Source organism: Macrobrachium rosenbergii, chromosome 6, assembly GCF_040412425.1.
Source record: "Macrobrachium rosenbergii isolate ZJJX-2024 chromosome 6, ASM4041242v1, whole genome shotgun sequence".
Classification (NCBI taxonomy): Eukaryota; Metazoa; Arthropoda; class Malacostraca; order Decapoda; family Palaemonidae; genus Macrobrachium; species Macrobrachium rosenbergii.
In genome coordinates this window covers 31,091,107-31,110,842 of record NC_089746.1, presented here as the reverse complement: position 1 = coordinate 31,110,842, position 19,736 = coordinate 31,091,107, and the positions used below count along the sequence as shown (strand labels likewise).

General features: G+C 36.7%; 2 protein-coding genes and 1 long non-coding RNA gene across 3 annotated transcripts in view; 2 read left to right on the top strand and 1 right to left on the bottom strand.

The window, feature by feature from the left end:
• Window positions 1–2,307, top strand: part of LOC136839818 (corticotropin-releasing factor-binding protein) — a 256,714-nt gene extending 254,407 nt beyond the window's left edge. Inside the window, exon 10 of the mRNA XM_067106147.1 lies at window positions 2,272–2,307. Coding sequence (XP_066962248.1) covers window positions 2,272–2,307 — 36 coding nt within the window. The remainder of the gene's footprint in view (window positions 1–2,271) is intronic.
• A 4,230-nt stretch (window positions 2,308–6,537) lies between these two features.
• LOC136839761 (uncharacterized) lies at window positions 6,538–8,357 on the bottom strand. Its single transcript, XR_010853449.1, has 3 exons — window positions 8,111–8,357; window positions 7,811–7,897; window positions 6,538–7,119 (listed from the first exon to the last, which is right to left on the bottom strand). It is a non-coding gene; the product is annotated as an uncharacterized lncRNA (long non-coding RNA).
• An 8,374-nt stretch (window positions 8,358–16,731) lies between these two features.
• Window positions 16,732–19,736, top strand: part of LOC136839421 (uncharacterized) — a 32,646-nt gene continuing 29,641 nt past the window's right edge. Inside the window, exon 1 of the mRNA XM_067105437.1 lies at window positions 16,732–16,841. Coding sequence (XP_066961538.1) covers window positions 16,806–16,841 — 36 coding nt within the window. The 5' untranslated portion in view covers window positions 16,732–16,805. The remainder of the gene's footprint in view (window positions 16,842–19,736) is intronic.

Genomic DNA, 19,736 nt, shown 5'->3' with positions numbered 1-19,736 from the left:
AAGAAGAAGAAGAAAGCTATTAATTTTAGCTTTGTCTTGTCGAACAGATACTATCACTTTACACCAATAGTACATAATGCAAATGCAGCATACAACAGACTGAATTCATAAACTAATAATAATTTTTTTTTACTGTGGTTTTGAAGGAGGTAAGAGGAGAGGAGTTATTGGAATTTGCATACTGAAGGGGGTGAAGTGGCTCATATTAAAAAAAAAACAGCTGTTTGATGCTCAGCACTTAGCTGACAAAGATTCTGACGACCAGAAATAAAAACAAGAGGTTCAAAATATCTGGGATACGAATCACTGTACCTACCTACCAAGTTTCATCAAAATCAGAGAAAAATAAAATGTTGACCATGATACTGCCCTGCAAACTTGACGTATGGGTCATGGTAAACTATATCTAAGGTAACTAATCACTAACCCACAATTAGAGAAACCGGAGAAAAGTATAAAACTGAAAATATTACATTTTGGCCGTAAATTGGCCTGTAAACTTGATAAATAGATGAAATTCAAACTTAGACTGGAAAAATGAGCACCAACCACTGAATACCAATCATCCCAACCAAGTTGTTTTATCAAAAACAATGAAAAAGACAAATTTGATCTTTAAATTGACCTTTGTGCCCAAAAAACTGCCACACCAACCTCCTCCTACAACCAGGCCACTCCTCATCTCCCTGCTAAAAAAGCTTTTGTTTCTTTGGGCGAGTTCTGGTAGGCCATTTAAAAGGCCTCCCGCTTGTACATAAAATAAAACTCAGTGTTCATAGAGTAAAACTCATTGCTTGTGTTCATAGAAGAAAAACTCTTTGCTTGTGTTCATAGAGTAAAACTCATTGCTTGTCTTCACAGAACAAACTCACTGCCTGTGTTCATAGAGTAACAAACTCTTTGCCTGTGTTTATAGAGTAACAAACTCATTGCCTGTGTTCATAGAGTAACAAACTCATTGTCTGTGTTCAGATAGTAACAAACTCTTTGCCTGTGTTCATTGGGTAATGACCCCATTGCCTGTATTCATAGAGTAACAAACTCTTTGCCTGTGTTCATAGAGTAACAAACTCATTGCCTGTGTTCATAGAGTAACAAACTCTTTGCCTGTGTTCATAGAGTAACAAACTCTTTGCCTGTGTTCATTGGGTAATGACCTCATTGTCTGTATTCATAGAGTAACAAACTCTTTGCCTGTGTTCATAAAGTAACAAACTCTGCCTGTGTTCATAGAGTAACAAACTCTTTGCCCGTGTTCACCGGGTAATGACCTCATTGCCTGTGTTCACAGAGCAACATACCAACCCAATGTTAGCGGATAGCATCATAAATACACTGCTTATGCTATGGGTAACCTAATAGTATCAAAACTAACTAACATACCTGGCAAACTTAACTTGACTACACCCCACTCAAAGTAAGTCAGATATTCCAATTATTTTATGCAAGAAAAAAAAAAATCCATGGCTTAAAATTTCCATACTTTCAACTAAAAAAAAGATTGCTTTCGTGCTGAAAGTTCCTAGCTATAAGTAAATTACAAACTTCCTAAAACTAATTCCATTTGCTAACAGTGGAAATCCAAATATTATTCTGGAGACATAATCTCTGCCTGGGAAAAATTTTTGCATGGTTTTAATGATTTTCAAGAGATTAGCTGTTGGGTAAGCAAGCCCTATTATCGTAAACGACCCGTTCATTTTGGGAGCTTCCTACAACACCTATAACCAACCGACCTCACCTTTCGTAATGGGGGAAGCAATTTAATGTAAACAACGGTCCTTCAACAATACAATTACCCTTCGCACTACTCATTAAGTCCAATGATCAAAGCAAAATTAGCAAAAAGTTGAAAGAGTGAGAACGAAAACTACATAGGTTTAAATACTATTTGTCACTATACAAAATTACATGTATATGTGTAACAAAAGAAAACTACAGAAATGATCCATTGCTGCAAATACCTGGTTTATACATATTTCTGTAACACCCCCCGCCAAAAAGAAAGGTTTTACAGGCAAAACTTAGACATACCATTGTTCACACAAGTACAAAGCCTCGAGACATTGCATCTGCAAAACCTGGTTGTTCACACCTTTGACATGCTTTATTTCCAGCTCGTAGTCTTGCAACATCAGGCTCCATTGAGTGAAAAAGTATATCTTAGCTTTACCAGACCACTGAGCTGTTTAACAGCTCTCCTAGCTGGCCCGAAGGATTTTGTTTTTATTCCTGAACTTATTGAGAATAAATTCTCTAACTCTTCATCAGGAATTTGATCCGTGCTCAGCCAACAAGGGCTACTAACTGGGCCGTGCGCCCGTAACTGTCCCATTAGTGGCATATATATCAAAATGGTCCTGTACTAACACAAGAGCAAGCAGTTCCTTTTCAACTGTTGAATAATTTTCTTGGCGTCTAATTAGCCTTTTAGAAAAGTAGGATACTGGGTGATCTATTCCTTCCATGTTCTGAAACAAAACAGTTCCGATATCCAGATCACTGACATCAATATTCAGCTTGAAAGGTTTATCGAAATCAGGGCTAGCCAAGATTGGGCTGTTAATAATAACAGATTTTTGTTTGTTAAATGATTATAAACATGCACTGTTGAAATTAAAAGGCACATTCTTTCTGAATAAGGTGGTAATAGGAGTAGCAATGGTAGCAAATTTAGGTATAAATTTGCCGAGATGGCCTATCATTCCTATGAATCTCAAGGCTTGTTTCTTATTTATCGGGACAGGAAAATCCATTATTGCTTTCACATTACTTTCTTCAGGAGCGACTGATCTATACCAATTTTGTGTCCTAAATAGGTAGTTAAAACCTTACAAAACTTCTACTTCTTGAGATTTACCCCTAAATTTGCGTTGTTTAGGCCTCCAACACATCATCTAATATAAACAGATGACTTTCCCATGTGCCTGAAAAGATAACACTATCAAGACATGCGACGCAGCCTTCCATTTTACCGATAACTTTTCTCATCAAGCGCTTCAAAGTGCTTGCAGCGTTTTTCATACCGAATGTCATCGCAAGGCATTCAAAAGATCCACGTGGAGTTATGAAAGCAGTTATTTTTCTCGCTCGTTGAGTTACGGGGACTCGCCAGTAGCCTTTGAAACAATCTATTTTGATTATGTATTTAGCTGTACCTATTCTATCTAACCAGTCAATTACGCTAGTAAAGGGAAATCTCTTGGCTTGGTACCTGAATTGACCTTTCCATAATCAGTACAGAGCCTATGCTGATTTCCTCTTTCGATTAAAACAACAAGAGAAGCCCAAGGACTAGAACTAGGTATTGGTAGGTTGTGAGCTATCATATAATCCATTCCTCTCTTAACAATTTCAGCTTTCAGTGGATTTAACCGGTAAGGATACTGCCTAATAGGAGTTTCATCAATCAGTTCAACGTCGTGTTCAATTAAATGAGTAAGACCTGGTTCATCTCTTATTACTCTAGGATACTTTGAAATTGCTCCTTTTACATCTCTTGCCTGGACGGGATCCAAATGATAATTTTCGTCAAGTGAACTGTATATGTAAGAACCATTATTTGATCAGCAGTTTGATTGTTAACATCTTTTGAGGGACGATTTACACTAATTACAAACTGAAGTCTGTGCAATATATTTTTTAAGAAAATTATATGGACCCATCTAGTTTTATTTTACGTCACCTTTACACTGTAAAAGATAATTAACATCTCCCCTTTTATCTAGGACCTTATAAGGACCACTAAATTTATACGGAAGTGAACTTCCTCTTCGCAAAAAAAAACCAATACTAAATCCCCTTTCTCAGAGACACGAGAGAGACTGCCTTCCTGCCGTACTTTACTGTCTGTACTTCTCTGATGAGCACTTGCCTAGTTTTCTCTAGCTAATTCCCAAGCTCTAAATAACTAAGTGTTAGAATGATCTATTTTGTCTGTAACATTAAGATTTGTTTTCTCGACATCCCAAGTTTCTCTCAAAACCTCTAAAGGGCCTCTTACTTTATGTTCAAACATTAAATCAAAAATGAAAGACCTGATGTTTCACTTGATGCTTGTCTCAAAGCATGCAGAGTATAGGGCAACATGTTTAAAGGTTATCTCCACCACTACATAGCTTCCCAAGAATGTGTTTCAATTTGGTTCTTGTGTTTCAAGGTCTGGTGAAATCTTTCAAGGATACCCTGACTTTCGGGGTGATAAGGGGTATTAGTAACGTGCTTCGTACAGAAGAGTTTCATCTGGTTATTGAAAAACCTGTAAAATTGCTCCCATTGTCAGACTGAATAGTCTTTAGCAATCCAAATCCAGTAAAATATGCAATGAGATGTTGCACAACTACCTTAACTTTAGCACTCCGAATGGGAATTGCTTCTAGGTATCGTGACATTCTATCGATAATTGAGAGAATGTAACAGTTTCTCTTACTTCTTGGTAATGGTCCCACAGTATTACAACGTGCCCAAATGGTCCTCCAGTAACTGGGATATTGATTAAAGTTGCCTTAGGAATTGGCTTGTTAGGTTTGCCTGCCATCTGACACTCGTGACAGGAATTTATGAGTTTTTTTACATCTTTCCTCAATGATGGTCAATAAAATGAGTCAAATTTTCTTAAAAGTGTTATTTACTCCTAAGTGACCGCTCATTATATTGTCGAGAGCTAAAATTATTTTCGGTCGTAATTTAAAGTGAACTACTACCTGGTCAATTACTTCATTACTATTGGCTAAAACCGGTCGTGACTATCTACCAACATCCTTCAAAATGAACTTAGTTAACCATTTTCTGACCCTTCTTCACATTTCTCAAAGAAGTGTTTCAAACTTACATCATCCCTCTGGGCTCTAATTAAATCTTTGTAAGATATTTCCAGAGGTACACAATTAATGAACTATCAACATTGCTATCTAAATTTAAATTATAGTCATCAGAATCAGTACATATTCCAGATCTAGTTACAACTGCTACTTCTGAAACTGCTACTTCAGGTACAGGAGTCTCCGTTACAATGGGATTCACAAGGCTACTTTGTTCCTAAATCATTTCCTAATAAGATATCGACCCCCTGGACAGGTAATGTGTCCGTCACTGCAACCATAACTAGACCCGTAACAATGTAAATGAAGCTTTTGCAAATAGCAAGAAATGCAAGCATCAGGAAACCCCCAGTCATGATAAACTCATCCCCAGTACCCGAATCATCAGGCAGAGAAGGCTTCAGAACAACTGATATTGCTGTACCCGTATCCCTTAATACTGTAATTGGTTTCCTAATAGCAGATTCACTTACAGCTAGGCTACCTATCGATAAAGCTTTTCATAGTATTTTCCCCACTCATCCATCTGAAGTAAGGAACCACTCCCTTATCCAAATTAACCGGTTTCTTCTGTTTAGCCATTTAAGTTTTATGCTTGAACCAGTCATTTATAATGTGACCTTTATAAAAAAAAAGTCCCTTAAACGCTTAATAGTTTGCAATAATTGTGATTTACATTCAAGTAACTTGCTTAACTTACTGTACCCTTTAGTTTCATAAGTTGAAGATTTTTTTATACTGCCATTCTTCACTAAACTGATTGGTCAAAGCAAAGTCACCTGCTAATTCAGCTATTCTTGCAGACTTGTTTACCTGACACTTCAATATGCGAGTTCATCTGTTGGAATGCCATCTTTAAAATCCTGTCAAAATTAACTCCTTCAGGTCCTCAAACGTGCTTCTTCCATACAGTAACACCACCCATTAAGATACTGTTGGTTGCACCTAGCAAACGCCATGAACGTCATGCTACTATTCTTTCTAAAGTGTCTAAACTTTAATCGACAGACCTCTGATACTTAAAGCTTGATATTTCCTTTAGTCTCGTAACTAGCACATTGTTCGTCTTCAAGACACGAATAAACTTCTTGAGCTTTACCTATAAGCACTGCAACAACAAAATACTCATTAGAACAACGTTTCAGCAGCTTTTCAAATGACTGGAAATATTTTGATATCACTTTTAAGAGTTTCGGAACTAACTTCAGCACATTGTCCACCCGAATCTGTCTACGCACTATGTCTCCCCTCAGCCTTTAATGAACTGGCAGAATTTAACCTAAGTATTTGTAGTTTATACGGTCTTCAAATTTTCCCCCTCTGCTTGCAATTGTCTTACTATCGTCCTTTCTTCTGCTTCCAACTCTAACTTCAGCTCTAGCGTGCCTTTCATTCCGCTCTTCAGCTTGTTAAACCTGAATAAACTCCTTTAAATCATCTCCCTCGTAAACAAACCCCTTCCCCAAAGGCACCCCTTCCCCAAAGGCACGAATTCTTTGAGTCTCGCACATCGTCTAACAATAAACTGATGGTAAAAGCAAAAGTTATATGCTATGACTAAAGATATTAGAAGCAAGGTTGCCAATTAATGTTATAGGTGGGTCATATATAAGACTAACTCCAGGCTCTTACTAATTCCAGGCTCTTACACCCTTTAACATTAAATGAAGAAAATATTTCTATGGATTCCTTCAGGATAATTGCAGGCGTACAGAAAAAGTTTTAACAATTATATTTACAACTTAACTTTGACAACGTTGATGTTCAGAAAATTTAACTGACAATATTGTTGTTCAGAAAATGTAAAAATAGGACAAGGATGATATCGAGTTCGAAAATCTACGATGAAGGTAGTGCTTGAAGGTGCGAAAGTTCGTCAGGGCTTGAAAGTCCGATGGTTGGATATCCTAAGCCGAATATAAACAGGACATCCACAGGACACATACGAAGATATCCATCCACTCAAGATTCTACGTCGACTGACAATTGAACTAGAAGTGAAAGGCGGTTGGAGACAACGAAGCTCGTTATCCTCAATCGTATTAGACAATTTCCCGTATGTTGGGGAAAAGCAATACGCATCCAACAGACAGTACGTATTCAGCAGGCATCGCCAAATCACCCAATGTGCTGGCCAGCAATCTCAAGACAAACATCTTCCAAATTTGTAAACTTCGAGGGCAATATCTTCCTGAGAAAGACCACCCAACTGGTCCACCAAATCGAGAGCCGTTCCTCCCTCGCAGCCGTGTCCAAAGCTTTCCCTCCGCGGGATCACAGTTGCACCACCCGACCTCACCTTTCGTCATGGGGGAAATAAATTTAAAACAACTTTCCTTCAAACAATGCAATTACCCTTCACTAAATATGTCCAGTGATCAAACTAAAATTATCAAAAATGTGAAAGAGCGAAAACTAAAATTATATAGGTTTAAATACTATTTATCACTATGCAAAATTACGTATGTAACCACATTAATGATCCATTGCTACAAATACCTAATTTATCCATATTTCCGTAACAGTTTCATGGCATAAACATTAATTTCCTCAAACCTTAGGGAGCTTCTGCAAACTTAGAGTGGGAGGTAGCCAAGCACATTTAAACAATTAATACCTGTCTGAACTTACAAGAAGACTAAAAAATAAATTAAGTCTGTACTTTCCACCTGAAAGAAAGTTCGATTAATCGGCTAAACCACCCAAGAAATCTGCATAGTAGGTCATACGCCCTACTATGCAGAACATGGGGGCTCCCCCACCCCTCCAGGGGCGCCGCCCCAAAGGGGTGGAGGATATGGTATATACTGTTTAAGAACAGTATATACAAATTAAACTAAGTTTAAAAATTAAAACTAAGTTTAGTACAAAAATTACATGACAATAAAAAAGTAAATCACAAAAATTTAAAAAGTAAATGACATTAAATTTATGACAAAAATTGACAAGAAATTAAAACTAAACTTGTCAGAAAAAAAATACCTACATACCTGTTGCTAAAGAGAGCAGCTTTACCATGCGTGAAGCGTGACAGTCAGAACAGGAACTCGAAAAGTCAAACTCGTACCCAAAACATCCTGGAAAAGACAAAAAGCTTTAGAGCTGTGGACAACTTACTCTAAATCCTGTAAATTTTGGGCGTTTACTCACGTCAGATTATGGGTAAACGCCCACAGAAATAATTGTAATGACTGCCAACGATTTGTACGAGACTAAACACGCAACAAGATTCAAAAACCCCAGAACAAATATACAATACTAGCAATAATACAACAAAGTTCCAGTGTTACCTTACAGAAGCACGGGTTTATCATGACTTGCCCAACGAAATGGCAGTCGATGGAAATCTCAAGCTCCGACTGTTCTCAAGTCGCGTGATGCACGGTTTTTTCGAATAAACTTCAGAACAGGCGCAATTACGCTACGATAAATTAAGAAAGAATTGAATATTGAATACAGCACCCACCGAGGAAAAGAGAATCGCTTAGCAAACTCCTGTTAAATGTTTACCGCCCAGAACAATGTTACAGTCGAAACCGAAGGTCCGAAAGTTTCAACTTTCCGTCCGAACGGAAACGATGTTGTCATTTTGACAAGGACTCGAAAGTCTTAGAAATGTCTTGCTTCTCGGAACATGACCGAATGCGATCCATGGATATCCTTGATATCGCTAATTTTGCAAGTAGTATTTTTATTTCCTACTACCTTCTTGTATTTGTACAATAAAACACATGATGTATATATATATATATATATATATATATATATATATATATATATATATATATATATATATATATATATATATATATGTGTGTGTGTGTGTATACCGCATAATTGGATACATTACATAAGACTTGCTACACTGGTGCATGATTCTCAACCAAGTACAAATGAATATTACTATCATTGAACGTACTTAGCCCTTACATTACTGCTGTGAAACTGATACCTGAGTTTTTATTGTGATATTTATATCGCTTGTTTTTAAATTACTGAAATATCCAGGCTGCTATTTTTGGCTGATGTGTCATCTCAGTCTAGGAGTTAACTATCTCCTTTGAGTAAACACTGAAAATCGCCGCTTTGGGCATTTGTTTAAAATATTATTTCTATTGATTTTTTCGTTTTCCTTTTGCTCACGTACAAACGTTTCATTCCATGACATAATATATATACATATATATATATATATATATATATATATATATATATATATATATATATATATATATATATATATATATATATATATATATACAGTGTGTACATATATGCATATATACAACACACATGATATATATATATATACATACATATATACATATATATATATGTATATATATATATTACATATATATATATATACAAATGTACATACTGGATATATATGAACAATAAAACAAAAAGGGCTACCAACAAGTCTCAGGTCATAAAATACTTAGCTGCTATCAGCTGATCAACTGTTATGTTGGGATTTCATTAAAAACAACTGTTCTATTGGTACTATCAAACACTTTTAATGTAAAGCTAACAAAAAAGACATAAACAAGCATGTTAATGATTAAAAAAATACTGACATTATTATAATAAGAACAATAGCAGAATAATAGACCTCATCACGAAAACAATCCTTAACCTATAAAAGATAAATTAAAGCAGGGTTATATATAAATATGTATGACCTCATGAGGGCTTTGTTCCTAACTCTTATGTAGGCCTTACTTTCAATTGTTTGTCAGAACATCTGTCTGTTCATGTTCATGAAGGAGCCAATAATTCAGAAATTGCAGAAGGTGAAATATTAGAAATTACAAACCACCTGTAAAATTATCTACTTATTTTCAGTACCTACTGCTATGTAAGGATATTTCGATCACCCAGTGTAGCGGGGGTTAGCCTACAGGCCCCTGATTGCCCAACATAGGCTAATCGTGACTCAGAGCTTCAAACTGGTCCATTGCATTAGCCTATTTTCTGACTGGATGAAAACATAACTACCAGGTATTGCAGTTATTTCTCCCAAGTTTAACATGCTCCTCCCTATAGGCCTACATGAGCTATTTTTTTTATGACAATGGGTTACATCACAGCCGTGCTTTTTCTCCAACTCGAGAAGAAATTTTTAATTTTCCTGTCCCAGTATCTCCTACTTAACCGATACTCACTGGCTGCAGTGTACTTTCCTCTACCACTAATGGGAAATGAAAGGTTTAAAGGGATTGCAACCCTGGGGATCAAACCCATTTATTTCCTTATTTGCCATTTCCCTTATCTGTTCCACATTTAGAAATCGGTTACAGATTGCTCTAGGAGCAAGAGCTTGTGCCGGTGAAAGAATGACTTAACCTTAATACAACAACAGTAACCCTGAAGATAACTTGATGTGCATTCTTACCAAGGTGAAACGTGTCAGATCCATTGTAAACAGAGAGTGCTACATAATAAAATCTCGCTCTTCATTATCTACAAATGCATTCTCTTTGAACTAGCAAGTTCTTGAGAAAAATCCATGTACAAGAAAGTTAGAAGAAATTTAGAAAGAGTAATTAAAAAGTAAATACTTCATCTAATGCAATCGTCTTCACTGAAATTTACCTGAAGTGAGTATTCCCCAAATAATAATAATAACCCCCAAATACTGACTGGTTGAAAGGAACTTAGAAACAATAAGAGTTTGATAAGGAAAATGAAGACTTGCAACATTAAACACTTTGAATGAAAAAATTTAAATTTCTTTTCTGCATTTATTATTCGAGTAAAATAATAATAATAAAATAATAATAATAATAATAATAATAATAATATGGTAATAATAATAGATTTCCAGTTAATCTCTAGATACAAAAACAGAAAAACATTAAAAAATGGACCAAGATCTAAAGATAAAATAGAGAGATTTTGTTCAAGTCAGAAGACTTCAAGGGAAAAAATCCTGGAGAGGGCTGGATGCATAAAAAGTTAAGTATATCTTCACTTTATAATCAGACCACTGAGCTGATTAACAGCTCTCTAGGGCTGGGTGTCGGGATTAGACATATTTTTGCACCCTTGCAAGAACCATTGCTGGTTGCCTAGAATTGGACCTACAGATGATATTTTCATGACGATTGTCCCTATCAGTACCCCGAAATAAAATGACCTTTTCTATTCAATCCATTGGCCGTTACCACAACAATGAGCACCCCACAAAATGCCTCCAACAGTGTCACTGGATCAATATGAAGAGGGCTCTTCCACCCCGTTTTGGGTCGCCACTAAAATGAATTGAGTGTTGTTTCCTAGGAAAACTTAAACACCGTTGAGAGAATAAAATGATCTCTACCGAAGAAAAACTAATGACATAGCTGCCATAAAGAGACTATCTTTCAAAGACATGACAATCAGTAGATGAAAGCCGTATTTGCTTGAATATCTGTCAGCACACATGAGCTTGAGTTTTAATGAAAACTCACAAAAAGTCATAAACAAGTTTTAATATTTTAAAAATACAAGTTATTATAATAAAAGAGAGTCCTGGTCGACCTCGGCACGAAAAAACAATCCTAAACTTTTAAAAGATAAGACAAAACATGTTTATTGTATTTACCGTTATGACCTCACGAGGCTGTTTACCATTATCTATTTCATTGTTTGTCAAAAGATCCCCTGTTCATGGCTGACGTCAATAATTAAAATTGCAGAAGGTGAAATATTAGAAATTACAAACCATTTGCAAAATTACGTGCTTATTTCAGCCTGCTATTATGACCCGATATCTCGATAAGTTGGTGTTAGTCCCACTGATTTCCCAACAATCATTGTCAAACTGGAAGAATTGAGATAGCCTATTTTCTGACTGGATGAGAGTTCTTCGTTGGAAGAGCATCGATTCTGGCCCGTTCGTCGACCGGCCAGGTCTTTATCAGAAGAGGAAGGTTGTCAGCACTGATAAAAACCTCATTTCTCGCCATAAATTTTGATATCGATCAAATCCCAGCCGACAGGTCCTGTTGCTAGGTAACCACCTGGTTCCCACGTAAAATAAGTCTAAATCTACTGCATTCCACAGAGGTTATATTTTTGCAGCTCAGTGGTTTTCTGGTTAAACTAAGACTATACATCCAACTTTTTAACTTTTTAACTGGATCCAAAGCTAACTATTCAGGTTTTGCGTATATAATCGTTTTAACATGCTCCTCCATAAAAGAAAAGAAAAAATTTTCCTGAGGACAATGAACTCCAAATGTCTCCAACTGGAGTTTTCTAAACCAGGAACACCCTGCTCTTGACCCAGTATCTGCCTCAGTTTCATTCACTGGCTTTGAAAAAGCAACAGACTCGTGCCATTAATGGGTTGAAAGATTTAAAGGGATTGCAACAAAAAAAAAACAAAAAAAAAAATTTGGTACAGTTTATTTAATGGCTGGAAACAGAAAACAGTTGTTGTTAACAGAAACGTTGTTAAAACAGAACAAAAATGTTAAATGTGGTGTTCAAAATGATTTCTGTGGGCAGCTGCACAATGACGTAGATGGTCAAGCCTCCATCAACAGAGTTCTTGAGTGACTGTATGTCTGTGATCTCTCCCCTTTGTAACTGAAGATGATGTAACAGTAAACCCTTCATGGCAAAATCCATTACGTTGAGATCTGGACTTTCTGATGGCCATTCGTTAGATTCAATGAGGTCAGGAGTGTATGTTAGATAATTTTTTTTTTTAGTTCACTGATAAAGTAAAATACACGGTAAAATACGTGTGTAAAATACAAAATGTAAATCTAAAATTTCCTGTTTTTTGTGGGGCACCCTGTAGATTGAGCCGGCCTTTTGTTAGCTCAATCCTCGCACGATGGCGGCCTGTGAGTTAGGGCAAGGCGTTATTACGTGAACAAAAAGTTCTGGTGTGAACTTCTGGACTTGAGTAAACAACCGAGGCGCATTGAACGTCATTAAACATCGTATATTCTTAAAGAGACAAGTCTAATTCAATATAATTTGCCCATGTTGTTCGTCATTACGATGCAGTAAACTACGTTCAAGAATGGCTTCTTACAGCGAAACTCGCTCTTAAGTCCATGGAAAAGATTCATGCTGCTAGCTATAGCCCTAAAGCCACGATCAGCCTGCATCCAAAAAAATAAAACCAACGCAAATGATGAACTCAGTACCCACGAAATCAATTTATGGATTCACTTTAGCAACAGTAACAGCTTTATCAAGACTTTGAGGTCTCTCTCTCTCTCTCTCTCTCTCTCTCTCTCTCTCTCTCTCTCTCTCTCTCAATGGAGTCACCGGCTTGCCGGTATCAGTACTGGGCATTTCAGGGCCGTGTATAATAGATTTTCGTCGATAAAATCTTACCAAAGCATCGGATATGGATCGTATTTTGGAAATAGCTATTTGAAGCCACAGCTTAGTTGGCAAAAATATGCAGTGATGTCTAATGTGGATAATTAAGGCACTTATCAGAGTAAATCAAGGAAATTTAAAGGGAAACTTAGCTAAATTTAGTAAGCACCAGAAAGAGGCTGGTTGTGACGTAAACTATGACATCAGACGTAATAGCAGGGTTCCCAGTAGTATGATAATGATCGTAGAAGCACAGATATTTGACCCTCTTGTACAATAAGAATACCTTGAGAGTAGGATATAGAAACGATAATACTATAAATGGATTAGTGAATAAAATTGTAAGATGATATACTATAATGGATTAGTGGATTAAAAATTTATATATATATATATATATATAATAATGCATAGCCACACGCGCTTGGACTAAATGAGTTTTAAGACATACAAATATATCATTCAGCACTACAACTGTTTTGAGTTATGATTAAATGAAATATTAATTTTTATAATAAACAATTATAAATGAAATAATCAAAATAACTGATGCTCAAATTGAACGAATAGGTAACTGTAAATGAAATAATCAAAATAACTGAAAACTGAACGATGAATAAATAAATAAAAGATAAAACTGGGAACACATAGAGTCACTGATAACCACTCAACAACCCTATAACAAACATTAGTATCAGTTTCAAGTAAGTGAATCAAGCGTATAGAAGCAACAAAACTGACTCAGAAGCACAAACAAAATAATGAAGGGGGAGTAGTGTGCTGTACCAAGCACTGTGGGTTTATTATGGGACTGATCATGCATTAAGGAAGTTAAGTTTAGAACACTTGCGTTGTTACATTCATTACCAGCTAAGGGCACTAAGAACTGGAACTTTTGAGACAATGAGAAGCAACAGAAACTGAAACTGGAACTTTTGAGACAATAAAGGAAGCAATTGCGCCATGGAACTGTATTACACAATTAATATTCTCATTTGATGCCCATTCCCGTATTGTACTCTACTTAGATTATTATTATTAAAGTAGTTTAACCAGACCACTGAGGTGACCCTCAGCTCTCATAGGGCTGGCCCGAAGGATTAGATTAAAATACCAGGTCTAGGCCAGAGGCCAAACACTGGGACCCAATAGATCATTCAGTATGATGATGAACGAATTAAAATGAAATTAAAAATTGCACATAGGAACATGTTCTCATACTGGAACACGTAAGTACAATAAATACATTTACTCACACTTCCTTACATACACACTAAAAAGGTATATTAAAATTCAGAACACAAGTTAAGAGATTCATCGAAAAGATGAGAGAGAGAGAGAGAGAGAGAGAGAGAGAGAGAGAGAGAGAGAGAGAGAGAGAGAGAGAGAGAGAGAGAGAGAGAGAGAGAATGTAAGGTATGTGTTTGAGTGTGTGAAGCAATATAAGAATTCCATATACTACTATTACCAACATTAGAGTCTTCATTCATAAAGTATATGGGCAGGGTGTCTAGTAAAGTACGTCAATGAGTGGGAGGGCCTTCAGTAATGACGTTTTACTAGCCTCTATCTACAAGCCTGCTGGATTTAGCTAAGTTTTCCTTTAAATTTCCTTGATTTACTCTGGTAAGTGCCTTAATTATCCATGTTAGACATCACTACATATTTTCGCCAATTAGGCTGTGGCTTCAAATAGCTATTTCCAAAATACGAGCCATATCCGATGCTTTGGTAAGATTTTATCGATGAAAATCAATCAGACACGGCCCTGAAATGCACAGTGGTATTGTTCCAACTTTCTTACCGCTGCATGCTGGATAATATTACAGTGTAGCGTGCATGTAAGAGGAAAAGGTAGAATTCAGTTTGGTGATATTTCAGGTTTTGTTCTCAAAATTAACAAGGGAAGCTCTATAGTATCATTTCTAAGAAATATTCTAATTCACAGTGTTACCGTTTGTTTTTTTTATAATGAACACGGAGGGCAATATATCCTTTCTGAGAATAAATATACTGAAATGAATAATTTGATGTTGTTTTTGTATGTTTTTTTGGGGGGGGAGAAGTTTTGCAAGTAAAGCCATTTATTCTGAAAATAGGTGTACTGAAAGGAATAATTTGATTAAACAACGTAACCCATACTTATATACATATTATGCACACACATATATATATATATATATATATATACATATATATATATATATATATATATATATATATATATATATATATATGTGTGTGTGTGTGTGTATACACATACAGAATAAGTTTCTTGCTGTCTTCCTAGGAGTCCTGTTGTTATGTGAAATTTCATCTCTCAAAACAAATGTGATGCTGTTTTTTCCTTGTACGAATGACAATCAAGGGTGAAATCAAGGAAAATGAAATAGCTATCAAGGAAATTCAAGGAAAACCTAGGCATTCTCACTTCAGGCAGTGGAAGCGCTTAGTTTACCCTACCTGTTTGAACGATGTTATTAGCGGCTACCAATTCGCCACATTCACAAATGCTGATCCGCAACCTCTATCCCCACCTCACTTTTTTTTTTTTTTTTTTCTGGAGAATTTTTGATAGCTCTGCAGGTGCGTGGCGTTGGGTCAACGTTAGTATTTATACAAAAGCGCTCACTTAAAAAAATGCTAGAGTCACTAATTTTTAATCAGACATTTTATCAAAATCTTGTAATAAAGAAAGCAGCATCTGAAATCGTAAAGACTCGTAAAAAGTGTTAAAAAGCAAAATAAATGCAATACGAATTTATGGATATACTGAGGAGACAACGAACCGACCCGGAAAAGTAATATAAGACAAGACAAGGTAATCTTCACCACAGGATAACGAAAAGTAACAGCTGCCAGGCCAGCGACGAAGATGAAAAGGCCAAAGATAAAAAATGACGATGGGCCAGTGGAGTGAACATGCAAAGGAAAATAAATGAGTCTTGGGATAAGAATGAATCAAGAAACGGAACGAAATTGATAAAGTAAGGAGAGGGGCAATGAATATATTCAGAGGTAGTTCCCACATGCAGGATGAACCTGAAACTGTAAATGCGATTTCGCGGCGGCTTCTCCATACTCCTATAGCTAAAACTTGCACACACACACACACACATACACACAGTGTTAACTTCGGCATGAAAACTGGTCATGCAATCTTTGCCCAAGTACCTTCCCTCTTGTTCATTATTCGTCACGTATTTCAGTGATATTCAGCTGCAATGACAGGAAGTTACCTCTGGTTTTTAAGTTTGATAATTGTTATTATTGCTTTGATATGGTGATGTTACGAACGGGAAAGACGCTTCAAGTTCATGCAAATGGAGATATTATTACTATTATTATTGGTATTGATGTTGCACTCAGGACAGGATTTGACTCACTTCTTTACGAATAAATAACTATAGATCCTACCATTGTAGGACTACGGAGAATACATGGCTGGATTGTTGGCTCTTAAATGTTTCCCAACTGCTGTCTCCAGTCCCAATCCACCAATGGGATTACAGAACCATCGTATTTGGCAAGGGGACAGCTGTGATTGGCTATGACGTGCATGAACAAAGCCAAAACGATAGGTTTTCAGTGAACACCAGTATTCCGTGACTGGTGGTGGGATCCGGTGTCTGGGATTTCGCTTATCAAAATTCCATGGTGTTGCTGTTGGCAGAGCTGCCATTGAGAAAGGTAAGGTTGTGTTACGGTTTAATAGTTGCAAGAATGATCTTAGGTTAAAGTGGTGTATAGGTAGTATGTGAGAGATAACCTGAGTATAGTTGTTAAGGGTACTGAAACTTGGAGCAGGCCAAGTTGCAAGTGTTGTGGGTGATTTTGAAAAGCCAGTTCTCTTGCACTTAGTGGAGTTTGGTTCCTACGGATTGTCAAAAAGCGGTTTGAAGGATGTGCACGAGAATGTTTCAAGTTAATAATTTTTTAAAACTGGCGAAAAGGCACCCTGTTACGCTAGTAGGCCTTTAAGGTTCCAAAACTTTAATAGTGGCTTAAAAATTTTAATTTTAGATTGTAAACGATTTCTATGAGCAATGGTAGCCTATTATGCTTTTACCTTTGTCTGTTGTCAAAAATGCAATGATCAATGTGACCTACACCAGCATTGTAGATTAAAATTGTACCGAGTTCAGCAGACCTATTAAACAGTCTATGAAAATCATACGTTATTTCATGTTGCACTGCTTCAAATCAGATATTTTAATGGATGCCTTACCATCGGGTAACCAAATAGCCTAGCAAAGCAGAGCGTAACTATTCCGCAGTTTTAACGAACTCTCCTATGGACTAGGAGTAAGATATAGGGATGAAATTTTTAAATTTGTAGCTATATAAATTTTTCATGTTATATAATTTAACTATTAAAACAAAACATATGTATTTGTATTACATGTATTATGCATTTATACTTGTATGTGTACATGTTGTATATATACATATACTGCATATAGGCTATGCATATGTATGCACATTTTTTGTTTTAGGCGATCGCCTTTGTCGCAGTGATTTCTTTGGTACTATTTCATATTTTCTCACTCCTGCTTTCAACTTGTTTTCAAGATTGTGGATAAAGACAGTCATGGAGTGGTTTTGAATATTTCACTTGATACAGTTCCGTTTCGCCTGTGTACATGGTTTTTCAAGCAAAAACTGATGCACAGTGACAAACATGCTCCGTTCTATTTGTAGCTCCAAGAGGACGACAGTTTGGGTTTAAGGGGGCGGGGTTGGTTTGGCTGTTACTCAATTACAACCCTTAATTTACTAAGGGTTGGTTAATTATATTTACAATATTACATTGGTTAACTACATAATTGTATTATTTTTGTTATTTCTACTTGTATTACTAAAAAATTAATTTATTCGTCTGCGGTGTTTGGGCGGGGCTTGTTTTGGCGTTGACCTTGGCCCTGTCTAAGGTCCCTGGGTCTGTAAGAGGGTAGGGCCCTGTCTTCCATCTAGCCGCGGGTCGGCTTGCATGTTGTTATAAAATAAACACAGCTTCTGTTATTGTTAAGTTCCGATATGTATGGCATTTGTATTTTATTCTGGTGTGGTCTGTCAGTTCTTGTAACGATGGTTTCTTGTGCTTGTCTGTGTAGTGTTGAAAAATGGCTCCCGTGTTTCTGTGCGCAATCTTCGGTAAGTGTAGTTGATTTCCTACTGATGTGGTTTTCAGTGGAAGGTCTGCATTCCTCCTCGGGGCAAATAAATTCATAAACATGGGTAGTCGTCTGCTTTTTTTCATTACAAGGAATGCCAGTAGGTTGGGCTTTCAATATATCCGTATGTTTATGTCGGTGTAGGTGGCTCCTGGCTTGACTCCTTTCTTAATTTTCTTGATGTTGCTGTTGTATTCATCGGTAAAAAAGTTTGGTAATGTTGTCCTATCTTCTTGCATGGGTCTGTTGTATTCATTGTTAAAATCAGTATGGTAATATATTATGTTGTCGTATCTTTTTGTGTTAGTCTTTTGTGTTTTGTTGGTAGAAGCTGCCAAAAAACCTGTGTATTTCTGATTGTATCATGTTATCTTCAAATCTGTTGTTTGTGATCTTTAAATCAGTTTGTTGAGCAGCTGTTGTATTCTATCCAGCTCGGGGCACTCTCCTCCCATTAAGGGATCGCCCGACTTTCGTTGCCTTTATGTATGCCTCCGTGTCATATCTGCTTGTTCCTGTGTTTACTGATATGTCTAAGAATGGTAGTTTTTGGTCTACGCCGTGTTCTATGGTGAAATTCAAGCCGGATTTTTCTGTAAAGATTTCTTTCATTGTCTGTATCTTGTTCGTTGTTTGCGATGAAAATGTCATCAATGTTTCTGTGCGGATTTCCGGTTTTTCATGGTTACTGAATAGCGTCCTCTAAACTGGCTATGTACGTGTTCGCCATATGAACGCCTAGGGGGGAGCCCATAGCTACACCATCTACTTGGGCGAATAATTCTCCTTGTGGGAGTAAAATGGTTTTTAATTTGTGCGTGCTTCGAGCATGTTCCTTATGGTCTTCTCTTGGCTTTGTGGTGGGGTTGCTTGTGAACGGTGCGTGTGGCTGAAGTTTGTGGTGGTGTTCTACTGATGTTAGTATACAAGCTTTCGACGTTCATTGATGTGATTTCTCTGGTTGGGTTTTTAGTTTTCGAGATGTCTATGAATTCTATGAATCCCACTGCTGATCTTAGTGTCTATTTCATCGGTATGTACGAGGTGATTGTCATTCAGGGTCTTGGCTATTTTGTAGGCTGGGGATGTGTTTTGAGTTATGATCGGTCTGAGTGGGTTACCGTTTTTATGGGCTGAAGTTTTCTACGATGGTCGGGGAAAATGTTCCCATGGCACTGCTTTGTTGGTCTCCTTTGCTAGTCGTGCCATTTTCTTTAACTGGCCTGTGGGGTTTCTGCTGAATTTTGCCCTTTAAAATGTTCATCTCTTGTTCTTGTCGGTTCATTAGCACGTGCACTACCGCTTTCTCACCTTTACGTATAATTGTCTTTGTTTTTAAGTTCCTTGGCAGCTTGCTTTAAACCAGTTGTTAACATTTTACTTTGGTTCAGCCCTCTTGTCTTGTTAGCCT